At 51.6% G+C, this 13501-nt stretch overlaps 1 protein-coding gene across 3 annotated transcripts in view; it reads right to left on the bottom strand.

The window, feature by feature from the left end:
- The window catches only part of TCERG1L (transcription elongation regulator 1 like), a 217173-nt gene that overhangs the window by 67216 nt on the left and 136456 nt on the right, over positions 1-13501 (bottom strand). For all 3 annotated transcript variants that reach the window (XM_063616505.1, XM_055245330.2, XM_055245333.2), the window contains one exon: positions 1646-1734. In XM_063616505.1, coding sequence (XP_063472575.1) covers positions 1646-1734 — 89 coding nt within the window. The remainder of the gene's footprint in view (positions 1-1645; positions 1735-13501) is intronic.

Here is a 13501-nt window from a genome sequence, read left to right as displayed (position 1 = left end):
AAAACAGAGTGAAGCCGCGTCTTGGTGACCGAGTTATCCAGAGTGAGTGGCCCATGTTGAGAGATACCAGCCCAGAGGGAAGGACAAGAAACACAGAGATTAAAGCGCTCAGCCAGAAGCATCTCACGCAGTCTCCAGCGTGAGGGTGAACCTGGGAAGGGCATATTCTTGAACATCACACAAGGGACTACCAGGAAGGAAGGGGTGGTCTGTTTACGTATGTTCATCCTGGCATCTTGGTATTTTACACATGATTTGTAATGTATATTATAACATTATCCTTAAGTTTGTAAGCTTAAGAATAAAATTTTTATAGGTTTTCTAGTAGTAGGAAATATCTTTGTTTCTTGTGAGAAAATAAGGTCAGGATAAATACTTGGCATCATGGAGCATTCAGAAACACTTGTCTCAAAAAATATATATTAAGACTAGAGCTTATATTACCAATCCAATTAGAAAAACTAGGGGGGACTTTCATTATGAAGTTAATTGAACAATAGAAAATCAACAAGAAGTCTCTGAGTGGTAGATTACCTCAGCTAATTATTCAAGCAAATAGAGTAGGATGTCATTTGTGACGGGGACTAACGTTTAAATTTGGCAAGGCTGGGGTTCTCTACTGCTAATTACCGAGGTCTTCTCTATGAGATGCATGCTGGTTATGATTTCCTGTTGGTGATAAAAACGGCTAATCACGGTATAAAACTCTTGTTCCACGTTGAAGTCATAAAAGTGAATTAGACTTGAAGAACCGCGTGATGAGGAAAGGAGTTATTTAAGGCACTAGAAAGGCTATCTGTGTAATTAATATGTAATTCTGGCCTGGATGTTAATCTGGAAAAATTGGAAAAATCATATCTCAGGGGGCAAAAGTTTAATTTGCTCTATTTGTGATCAATTTTCACCATTGAACACCTGCACTGATGATTGAGGAGGAGACGTGAACAACAGGGCAACTACATCCTGGAAGAACTCAGAGGAGAGACGGAAGCAAAACCAGGGAGAACAGAAAGCTCGCAGTGCGGCTTGAGGCAGAGAAATACCTTGGAAAGGTGAAGTAAGAGATAATGTTGACAAATAACTGAGTCCTACCAGCGTCTTCAGTGTATTTGACAGATGAGAGCAAATTAAGTGTGATTTGTGATTTTGAAACGCAGTAATAAAAATTACTCCCTTGGGTTATTGAAAGGAAGGACTGTACTACTGAAAACACAAAATGCTTCAAATGCACCGTCCTGGCCAGTCTTTAAAACGCCATTTGGCAAGCCAGTGAAGAGAAAGACCTGAAATTAGAATGAGTGTGTTGGCTTTTCTTTCCTCTTGCCTAAGTGGTGTCTGAGTTTGACTACCTTGTGTGTCTTCTCTTCCTTCTGAAAATGGACAAAGTTCAAATGGAAGCCAAATCCTTTCCCAACAGCGTCCCCCAGGGAGCTCCAGACCCAGATCTGGCAGGAGAAGCCAGGGCTGCATCCCTGCTCTCCAGGCCCCACCTGGCCCCTTCAGTGCCAGGTCCTGCTGCTTCACACAGCAGATGGCAGTCATTTCACAAACACCATACAGCAAAGAAGCGTGAGGGTGTCCTGGCCCTGGTCCTCCACACCCAGGGTTTTGTGTCTTTAACACACACATGAGCCCCGAAACTGACCTTGTCTTCTTTGTCCCCAGCCCGGCTCTTCTGGGCCCGTAGCATCAGGGCAGGAGGGCGGGCCGCTCGGCCTCGCTCTGTCCTTGTATCTGTTGGGCCAAAGCAGCTGTCATTAACATTTCATTTGTTACAGTAGTTTGGAAAACCTAAGCAATCAAAGACAAAAAGTGGCCCTGAAGATTCGAATTGGTCAGTAGACACTGTGCATTCCACAGGAAGGTGGCATTACCCTGTCCTTGGGTTGAAGTCTAGTGACAAAGTTCTCATCCCAAAGCCAGGATGCACCTGACAATGGGTTTGCAGGGGCCAGAGGCCTGAGCACACACATGCACCCCTGGACTCCCCGGCCCGACCTCCCGGCATCCCTCTCCTGTGCCTGTGTGTGCAGGCAGTGTTCACTCCACCCTGGACTCAGCCTCTTGGAGAAGGACAAGCAGGAAACAAGCCCAAAAGTGGCAGGCCCCAGACTTGGCTGTTGTCCATCTGGTGACAATCACCAGGGTGAGGCCATGACAACTCTCGCCACTCCCAGCCCAGTGGGCCCAGGGTGGGAGTGCTGTGCCCAGGTGTGTGGGTGACTTGAGGCTGCTCTCTTGCATGCTGGGGCCCCCAGTGCACTGGGCAGTCAGGAGCCTCCTCCAGAGATGTCAACCTGTCTCCTGGACTCCATCTATGGCCAGGCTGGGTGTCATCTGAAACACTGTTGGCCAAGCCTTGTGAACTGGGCCACGTGGGTCACAGATGAATAGGACACAGACCCTTTCCAAGAAGGACAAAGGGCCAGTGTAGGACAGCTGAACCAGCCTTGCTGAGTTCTGCCAGCTGGTGGCCACGACGGGCTGCCCTTGGTCCTGGCTACGCCAAGGGGACAGGAGGGGCTCTGTGCAGGCCATACCACCAGTGACCATGGCTTACTGGCCACCACGGTGGGCCCTGGTTCTTCCAGGGTGCCGAACCCACAGCACTTGGAAAAGTGCTTGTTTCAGGGGAGGAAGGGATTCTGCAAATTCTCAAAGATTGTTACATTTTTGTCTTCTCCAAAGATGTCTAACTCTCAATTTTGCAAGTAGATTCAGGGAAAAACAGTAAAGCAAGGTTGAGCTCTGCGTTAATACCAAGAATAAAAAGAAGGACCCAAACCATCTAACCACACGCCAACCTAAAACAATAGATAAGTTCTCAAAGGAAAGCCCTGGCGAGGTCTCATGGGTGTGCAGGGCAGGACCCTTGGGAAGCAGAGATTTGTTCAGCTTGATCCAGAGCTCAAGACTGGGCAGTGCAGTCAGGGAGGCCTGGGTATGTTCCTTCCTGGCAGAAGGGAGGATGGGGAATTAATGTAAATCACTTTATACGTGTGTGCACACAACACACAGGTGCGTATATGCACACACACACATAGAAAGGATGTCCCGTGGCCCCTTCAAGCTACAGTCTGTGCTTGAAGAGGGTGAAAGGCAAGACTGGGGGTCCCACTGGCGCACCCCACCTTCCAGCCTTTCTTCCTTGCCCCACTGCAAACTGGGGCCCCGCTGCAGCTCCAGGAAGGAGATGTGCATAGCCCAGCATAGGGCCGGCTGTCATGTCCTGTGTGGGCATTGGCACCTGTCTGGCTGGGGGCTGCAGAGCCAGGGGGTCTGCAAGGCATCCTTCCCCACAGCCCTTGGGAGGAAGCCCCTCATTTGAGTGGGGTCAGTCAGCAAATTTATTTCAGATGTGGAGCAGCAACACTAAGGCAGCCCGATGTGGCCTGGAGGCCTCCTCCCTGGAGGTGCTGAGTTCGGACGAGGCAGAAACACAGCATTCCACCCCCGACTCAGCTCCATCCAGTGAGCAGGTGGAAAAATGCCCAGCCTGTCTACCGCTTTCACTCTGCACAGGGCCCTGCCCTGTGTGCTCTCCCCAGGGCTAGGTGGCTGGTCTGCCCTCAGTGCCGGCTGCCGGCAAACAGGCTGAGCAGGGATCCCTGAGGGCGCCGGCCTCCTCCATCATTGACACTCTACGAGGGTGTCCACACAGTCTACACTGCACACTCTTCCTTCACAAGAGGCCTGCCAAGGCCGACCACAGGACTCCCATACAGCCATGACCACCCCAAGAGACGCCCTCGGGCCTGGCATCTCCGTGCACAGGTCTATTTCGAGGTTGGCCTTGGGGAAGGGACTATCGGCTTTTCACTGAACCGGGTAACCAAACCTGAGTCAAGAAAAGATTTCAGGACAGTGGAAATATTTTATTGTCACTCAGGAAGAGAAGCAGAGTCCCTGGATTGCATTAAGATTTCCGGAACTCTGTAAGAATTACTCCCAGAGCCCATCCTTGTCAAGGTGCAGCAGTCATCAAGCAGCCTGGACACCGGATCTCTGTCCTGATCCTGCAGGGTCGTCCTGTCCCCACCCCATCTCTGCCTCCTCATCTACAAGATGGGATTAGCTGGTCACTACCTCTATGCCACAGAAAGGGGCTAGCAGATGGGGACACAGCCACACCCTGGGGAACCCTCGTTAAAAAACCCAGGGCTCTGTCCCTCTGCCTCCATCCTGCAGACACCAGAAGCAGCCCCCTGACTGAGGGACAAGGGGGCACACAAAGGAAGCTGAGCCCACCATTCCCCTGCCCTCGCAGACCCAACGCAAAGCAGGCCCAAGCGACGGGACGAGCGAAGTTAAACTTGGTGATTCGATGACCCAGCACTCCGCATATTTCACTACTGCTCTGAGACCTATTTTTTGACTGGATATGAGTGGATGGCTTTTTACTACCTGAGAATGAGCCAAAAGTGAATTGGTTTAAATTTTATCTAAAGTACAGCAAAGAGCAAGTCCCAGGGAGGAAGTCTGGAGGGGTCGTGCACGGAGAGCTGAGGTTGTGTTTTAATTTTATGCCATGGACTCTGTTTTCAACATGGCAGGTGCCTATAAAACACACAGCAATCTCAGTAGCAGAAATGTATGTCTGTATCTTCTATGAGCATGTAAATAAATACACATGGTGAAAAACTGTCTTAGGAACACTGGCAGCCCGCGAGGAGGCTGTAAGCCCATGATACTGTTCTCAAATGACAGCATTGCCTAGTTTATTCCCCATTACCTTGAGAAAACATACTAAGATATTTTTCATATTGAAAACAGTTGATCTTTGTAAAAATCAGATCTTAAAGTCTGGCTTTTGAGATAAACGGATTTACATTGTTCCTCATGAGTGCTTCTTAGAGAAGGTATTGTTGATGATCATTTTAAAGCCCCCAGTCACAGACGCACACCCCGGAATACCTGCGACAAATGTTTGTGCCTTGCCCTAAATAGTTTTCTTAATAACCGGCACTCTTTAACAGTCATTGATTTTGCAGGTACCTTGGAGATGCGTGGGTGGCACTAGGGGCTCACACACATAATTAGGTCTGCGTCTAGCCATTCCACCGTGGAAGTGCTTATTCTACGGCTCTCCGGGGGCCACTTCCAGGGTCCACTCTGACATGCTTAAGTACTCTTTGCTTTGGGCCTCTCCACAAACTCTGATGATGATGTCATAAAATCCTCCCTTGAGTGGCAGACAGAACTAGTTTATGGAGGAAAATCAACAAGTTGTAAGACCATGGGCGCTAAAGTACTTCGGGGAGCATGCAACATATTTCTACCCTCCGAGAGAGGCACGGCACTAATACCTTTCTGTGCAATGCCTCTATTGATCAAACCCAACTCTGAGATGTGAAGTGCTCCCCAGTGGCCTTCAGTGTAATTTTCCTCCTGGCAGTGATGAGAGACAAAGAGAACTGAGAAGGTCGCATGGAAGTCTGGAAGGAAGCAAAAAAGGCTGTGCTAAAAACTCCCACGTCAGTCGCTGACAAGCATTTATTTACTGCTCTTATAGAATCCAGCACAACCCTCCTTGCTGGTGGGGAAGAAGTGAGAGGATGTACTGTGAGCAATTAGACACTTCTCTCCTCCTCTCTCAAAGGGCTGCAGGCACTGGTGAGGGAATCCAGGGGAAAAGGTATTCAACACCAGCCTCTTGAAGTCAAACCGGGCAACGAAATATCTCTTTAAGAAAAGTGTGGAGGCTGGGCGCCGTGGCTCACGCCTATAATCCCAGCACTTTGGGAGGCCAAGGTGGGTGGACCACAATGTCAAGAGTTCAAGACCAGCCTGGCCAAGATGCTGAAACCCTATCTCTACTAAAAATACAAAAATTAGCTGGGCGTGGTGGCAAGCACCTGTAACCCCAGCTACTCGGGAGGCTGAAGCAGAGAATTGCTTGAACCTGGGAGACAGAGGTTACAGTGAGCTGAGATGGCACCACTGCATTCCAGCCTGGGTGACAGAGCGAGACTCCATCTCAAACAAAAACAAAAACACACACACAAAAGAAAGAAGGAAGGAAGGAAGGAAGGAAGGAAAAGAAAGAGAAAGAAAGAAAGAAAGAAAGAAAGGAAGGAAGGAAGGAAGGAAGGAAGGAAGGAAGGAAGGAAGGAAGGAAAGAAAGAAAGGAAGAAACAAAAGAAAGGAGAAAAGTGTGGAAAGAAAAACGGTGTCCTATCTCCTGGGAAAGACTTAGCTTCAGAAACCCTTGGAGCTCAGCAATCAGTTCGCCCTGTTTCCCTGAAAGAAGTAGGAGGGGGGTTTGCTTGTGCCTGACCCGGGGTCAGGGTCCTGGAAGCTTTTCCGTATTGCGCTTCTCAGTCATTAATCCAGGCCCGAGGCACCTGTTCTCCTAGAGTGCCTGGAAAGTGAAGACTCAAAGGTATTGTCATTACCTGCGGTCAGGCCTCAGCTCAAAGGCAGCACCAGGACGCTGGTCCAGTCAATGGCATGCCATGTAGTCATCACACACCCTAAGACCAGCAAATACTTCTTACATTGAATGAAGTATCAGGAATTTATTTATTTATTTATTTATTTAGAGATGGGGTCTCACTCTGTCATCCAGGCTGGAGTGGATTCACTACAACCTTCAAGTGATTCTCCTGCCTCAGCCTCCCAAGTAGCTGAGATTACAGGCATGAGCCACTACACCCGGCTAATTTTTTGTATTTTTAGTAGAGAGGGGTTTCACCGTGTTGGCCAGGCTGGTGTTGAACTCCTGACCTCAGGTGATCCACACGCCTCGGCATCCCAAAGTGCTGGGGTTACAGGTGTGAGCCACCGCGTCCAGCCCAGGAATTTATTTTAACATTCAAAAGAGTTTGTTTCTTTAAAAATTATTAACATAAAGAACTACTCCAGGAAGTCAAAAGTGTCTAACTTGTCAAAAAGTTATTAGAAATATATCAGTATCTCCCAATGAGAAAGGTAATTCTGAAAGTCAGTCTCATTTTAATTCCATAAATATTGACCTCCTTTGACCTCAGTTTCCTCATACATAAAATAAACTGTCTTGATTCTCTTCCAGTTCTGGGATTCCAAGTGTCAACATGGTATCTGGAAGCGTATGGAGTAAATCCCAAAGGAACCAGAGTTGCAGCCTCACCGTGAGGCTGTGAGAACATGTGTCTTCTGGTTTCCTGCCAGAGGAGGAGGCGAACCCCAGGAAGTGAATGGACCCCATGGGGGAGGAGGCAAACCCAGGGAAGTGAATGGATCCCATAGGGGAGGAGGTGAACCCGGGGAAGTGCATGGACCCCATAGGGGAGGAGGCGAACCCGGGGAAGTGCATGGACCCCATGGGGGAGGAAGCGAACCCGGGGAAGTGAATGGACCCTACCGGGGAGGAGGTGAACCCGGGGAAGTGAATGGACCCCATGGGGGAGGAGGCGAACTCAGGGAAGTGAATGGACCCCACGGGGGAGGAGGCGAACCAGGGGAAGTGAATGGACCCCACGGGGGAGGAGGCGAACCCAGGGAAGTGAATGGACCCCACCGGGGAGGAGGTGAACCCAGGGAAGTGAATGGACCCCATGGGGCAGGAGGCGAACCCAGGGAAGTGAATGGACCCCACGGGGGAGGAGGCGAACCCAGGGAAGTGAATGGACCCCACTGGGGAGGAGGTGAACCCAGGGAAGTGAATGGACCCCACTGGGAAGGAGGTGAACCCAGGGAAGTGAATGGACCCCACGGGGGAGGAGGCGAACCCAGGGAAGTGAATGGACCCCACCGGGAAGGAGGTGAACCCGGGGAAGTGAATTGACCCCACGGGGGAGGAGTCGAACCCGGGGAAGTGCATGGACCCCACAGGGGAGGAGGCAAACCCAGAGAAGTGAATGGACCCCACCGGGGAGGAGGTGAACCCGGGGAAGTGAATTGACCCCACGGGGGAGGAGGCGAACCCAGGGAAGTGCATGGGCCCCACGGGGGAGGAGGCGAACCAGGGGAAGTGAATGGACCCCACGGGGGAGGAGGCGAACCCAGGGAAGTGAATGGACCCCACCGGGGAGGAGGTGAACCCAGGGAAGTGAATGGACCCCACGGGGGAGGAGGCGAACCCAGGGAAGTGCATGGACCCCACGGGGGAGGAGGCGAACCAGGGGAAGTGAATGGACCCCACCGGGAAGGAGGTGAACCCAGGGAAGTGAATGGACCCCACGGGGGAGGAGGCAAACCCAGGGAAGTGAATGGACCCCATCGGGAAGGAGGTGAACCCGGGGAAGTGAATTGACCCCACGGGGGAGGAGGCGAACCCGGGGAAGTGCATGGACCCCACAGGGGAGGAGGCAAACCCAGGGAAGTGAATGGACCCCACCGGGGAGGAGGTGAACCCGGGGAAGTGAATTGACCCCACGGGGGAGGAGGCGAACCCAGGGAAGTGCATGGACCCCACGGGGGAGGAGGCAAACCCAGGGAAATGAATGGACCCCACCGGGGAGGAGGTGAACCCGGGAAAGAGAATGGACCCCACGGGGGAGGAGGCGAACCGGCGGAAGTGAATGGACCCCACGGGGGAGGAGGTGAATCCGGGGAAGAGAATGGACCCCAAGGAACAGGGAGAAAGAATTCACCTTTTTATTCTGAAAGCCAAGAGCAGCCGCTCATGCCTTTGAAACCAATCTCCTATGATGATTTTGGAACTAGGCAGGAAGTCTCTTGGGCTGAGGAGGGCGTTGACCCACAGATGGTCTCCACCACCCCGAGGCTGGAGGAAACTGGGAGGGCTTGGAGTTCTTGATTGTTGTAGACTGTTAGCCATTATGAAAAGGGTTCATGAGGGGGATCCATATCACCTGTGCTTCCTGCGCGCTGGCTCCGCACACAGCTGGGAGCAGACCCGAGACCAGCTCACGGGAGCCGTGCCTGGTTGGACATGCACGCCTGTCCCGTCGCCTCCATTCTTGGGGAGAACACCCAGGCCTGTGCCAGCTATGATGGTGGTAGGGTGGCAGGAGACAACCGGGAGTCACTGGAGCCCTGTTTCTGTGTTTGCCACAATCTAGTGACCCCATTTCCTTATATGAATGGTTTCACCTCCAAGAGCATATAAGGTCTCATCCACTTGCAGAATTGTTGTAGAGAGAATAATAAATGATTTTTTTTTTTTTTTTGAGACGGAGTTTTGCTCTTGTCATCCAGGCTTGGAGTACAATGGCAAGATCTCGGCTCACTGCAACTTCTACCTCCCGGGTTCAATTGATTATCTTGCCTCAGCCTCCCGGGTTCAATTGATTATCTTGCCTCAGCCTCCCGAGTAGCTGAGATTACAAGGGTCTGCCACCACGCCCAGCTAATTTTTGTATTTTTAGTAGAGATGGGGTTTCACCATGTTGGCAAGGCTGGTCTCGAACTCCTGACCTCAGGTGATCCACCCGCCTCAGCCTCCCGAAGTGCTGGGATTATAGGCGTGAGCCACCGCACCCAGCCTGAATGATATTTTAATCTTGCCTACTGCCTCCCTGGAAGCACCTTCTAAAATAATTTCCAAGATGCTGAGATAAAGTAGGCACAATGATCTCATTTTACAACTAAGAAAAGCAGACTAGGTGAGTATTTTCTAGATTATAAAGTAACCCAGTAGGGAGGGCAGAAATTATCTGTCAATTTAACCGGCACTGAGCTCCTTTGAAAAATTTGATAATAAAATAAGGGGGAAATACAATTTATGCTTAAGATAATAAAAATGACACACTCAGGGCCCGTTGTATATGGTCCTAAATGAGGCGTGGTGACTGCATTGATTTTCCGAGTTGGCCTCTTTACTGAGAACCAAAGCATCTAAGGGAACCCTGTCCCCAGGAAGGCGCCTGTGTACCATCTTCACGCTGAGTGTCAGATTCACAAGAGTTGCCAGCCCCGGAGCAAGGCGGAAGCAGGAGAGACATAGATTTCAGGTAAAAACAAGAGAAGTACAGGCGACTGAGGAGCACTTGAATGGAAGGGGTGCCATGTAGTGCAGGAAGGTTGGTGGCAGCTGGGAGCAGAGAAGCAAGGCCTGGAGGTGCCTCCTTAAATCCCCTTCTCCAGGGCCTGCCCCTCTAGACAGAACCTGGCACAAGGTCCTCCAGATGATGTCAGGGAAGCCAAATCCCGCTGGTGAGGAGCTGGTGAAAGGGGAGACTGTGCAGCTACCTTGACAGTCTCCCCCTGTCCAGAGCTCCCCCTGGCAGCTCAGGACTGGGAAGGAGGGAGGGGGTGGGGGAGCAAACCCCTCAAGAAGCCCCTCCCCCAGCAGGGCTTTTGACTGCTACAGGAGGGGCTGGAGTCAGAGTGGCAGGTGCTCCCTAGGGGTCCGGAAGAGCCAGGGTTCTCTGGTCCATCCCCACATCTCACCACAGGATGTACAGGTGGTGGTCTCGCCCCCCCTTAGTGTCTGCTGCACAGACCTGCTGACCTTCCTGGAATATCAGGCCACAGTCAGATGCCTGCTGCCGCCTCAGGAAGACAGCACTGGGGGCTGCCGGCACCTGGGCAGGAGGGCGGTGGATTCTCTGACAGAGCACCACACCCCGGCACACAGGACAAGCCCAGCATCAAGCCCAGCCGCACAGGCTGAAACCCCACGGTGGGACCATTTCCCTGGGAGCCTCCTTGAAGCTGGCACAGGTCTTCCTGGGCCCTGCTCAGTAGGCCAGGAGGACGCCAGCTGGCTGGGCTGCTGCGCAGCTGGAGACGGCTCAGGTCTGCCAGGACTCCAGAGGTCCCCTGGTGGGGGCTGGGCTGCAGGCAGGGCCCACCGCTGCAGCTCCGCCCGCCTCTCCCTCTCAGCCGCCCATTCCCCAGCAAAGGCTGGCTCCTGAGATCCCAGAGCACCTCGTTGATCTCCACTATAAATGGAGATAATTTTCATATAAACAGCAAATCATTTCTGAGTCCTTCTAAATTTTTCGTAGGTAGTGATTTCAGAGTTGACAAGCTGCAGAGAATTAATTTCCCACCCATTTTTAACATCCTGAATTTCCCTTTGCAAGAACAAAGGGTTGTAAAACGCTCAGACCAGAGAACCAGAGCTGGCTTCCTCCCCAAGAAGGGGTCTCAGTACTGAGAGGCAGCTCCACCTTTTAACAGGACTCAGCCCTATACTCAGAATTTGCCTCATCATGGGACTCCACCCCTGCAACCTGAACCCACCCTGTTACCTGAACCCACCCCTCTAGTGGGACCCCACCCCCGTCATTGGTCTCTGTCCTCCATCCCCAGCCAGAGCCCAGATTTTCTCTGTAGGTTCTGTCTGACCAGCAGATCTGTTTGACCAGCAAGAGAATCTGGTGTCACTGCTAGAGAGAATGGCCTGGGGAGGTGGTGGGACATTTTCAGCAGCGTGATCCAGGGCCTGGGGCACTCTGCTTCTCTGATGAAGGCAGGCTTCCGACAAAGAGGCCACCTCCAGGTTGGAAATGCAGGAAGTGCTGCACCCAGCACAGTGAGCTTTGGGATCCGAGGGTAACAGGAGTGGAGATGACGGCACCAGCAACCTGGTTGTCAGCAGAAGGCAGCGAGGAGAGCCCAGTCCCTGCCTCACCTGGTGCGGCACGCCTGCATGGAGGCATGCCTGCAGGGTGGCATATCAGGGCCTATGGGGAAAACCAGCTTCAATGCTCTGTCCCTTCAGGAGAGCTACTCCCAAGTCACCTGGGCACTGCAGCCCACTCCAGGGGCAGGCTTGTCCCGCTGGGTTCAGAGGAAGCTGACACCCAAGCACCAGCTCTGCCCAGGGAGGGAGCCACAGAGCCAGCTCCCTGCCCACCTCTGACCTCAATACACGTGTGTTTAAGGAGTAAATGAATGAGCTGATGGTGAGTCCCATGCAATTCACAAATTACGCTCCAAGTTCTCATCTTTATCCAAAAGTATAGGGATGTTAAAAGCAAAAGAGACATATTAAACCAGACAATTTCTATAAGAAAAGAAATGACAATTCCAAGCACTCTTGTGTCAGGTGCGTAGTGAGCCAAGTAGGACTTTACCCCAACCTTGGACCAAGAAAAGAAGAGGTGGCTTAGATGGAGGAAGAGGAGAGGGTGGAGGTTGGGACAGAGACAGAAACGAAGACAGGGATTGAGACAGAGGTGCAGATAGGAAGCGGGGAGGAAGGCAGTAGAGATTCATGTGAACTTGTAGCCATCATTTAAAACATTTTCCTGAAACTTTTTTTCAAAGCATAAATCCATGTCACAGTACCAGGCTGAGTTATTTAAGCAACGCCCACCTTTCAAGGTAGTGCAAGAATTACAGCTGCCGACAGACGGAGCGCTTCAGTCTGCCGCTCTGTCAAGCTCTCTAGGTGCTAGAGCAAGCACCCAGCAGTGGGTGTCCCTCCAAATGAGGTGTCACGAAAGTCACAGCTGGGCTCAAGACTGCTGTTACTCTGGGTGCTTGAGCTGGACCAGGGCCTCTGGTGCCCATCCGAGAGGCCAATGCTGCACACACAGATACCCGTGCACACACACAGAGACGCATGCACACACAGACACGTGTACACACACAGACATGTGCACACACACAGAGACACATGCACACACAGCAAAACACATGCACACACACAGAGACACGTGCACACACACCAAGATATGTGCACACACACCAAGACACATGCACACACAGAGACACGTGTAGACGCACAGAGACACATGAACACATAGACACGTGTACACACACAGGCAACACAGACACGTGCACACACACCAAAACACATGCACACACACAGAGACACATTCACACACACCAAGATACATGCACACACACAGAGACACATGCACACACACAGATATGTGTATACACAGAGACACATGCACACACACAGACATGTATACACAGAGACACATGCACAGACACATGAACAGAGACACATGCACACACAGACACGTGTACACACAGAGACATGCACACACAGACATGTGTACACACAGAGACACATGGACACACACAGACATGTGTACACAGAGACACGTGGACACACACAGACATGTGCAGACACATGCACACACAAGCACACATTATGAAGAGACACACGTACACTACACACACACAGGCACACACATGCCCACACAGACACAAAGCACAGCTTGTGCCTGATGATGGCTTTTCGGCCACCTGTCACAGCAGATAAAGGCATTGCTCACAAACTCACTACTGAGGTCTGCTGCTCTGTGCCCTCTGTATACCAGAAAAGAATGGAAGAAAAGCTGACACATGTACATAAATGTGAACAAGCAAAATGTCTGTATTGTGACTTTTTCTAAAGGTGACATCAAAACAAGTTGCCTCTATGATGAGAACTGTGTGTGCCCTGCACTGCTCCTCCCAGCACAGGGCCATTGCAGTGTCCCAAAGTGCAGCAGGCCCATCTGCAGTGGTAAGTCCCCTTGGCTACCACACTGTCTCCCCTCTTACGGGCGTTAACATGCCCAGCACATGTCAGAGGGCAGCGTGTGTGCTGGGACCCCCATCTGGACAGCTCCTCAAAGAGGCAGCCAAACACCCTCTTCCGAGTCCGGCA

This window comes from Symphalangus syndactylus, chromosome 2 (assembly GCF_028878055.3).
Source record: "Symphalangus syndactylus isolate Jambi chromosome 2, NHGRI_mSymSyn1-v2.1_pri, whole genome shotgun sequence".
NCBI classification, from domain to species: domain Eukaryota; kingdom Metazoa; phylum Chordata; class Mammalia; order Primates; family Hylobatidae; genus Symphalangus; species Symphalangus syndactylus.
Note: the sequence above shows the minus strand (reverse complement) of the source record. Positions and strands in the feature narration are given on the sequence as shown.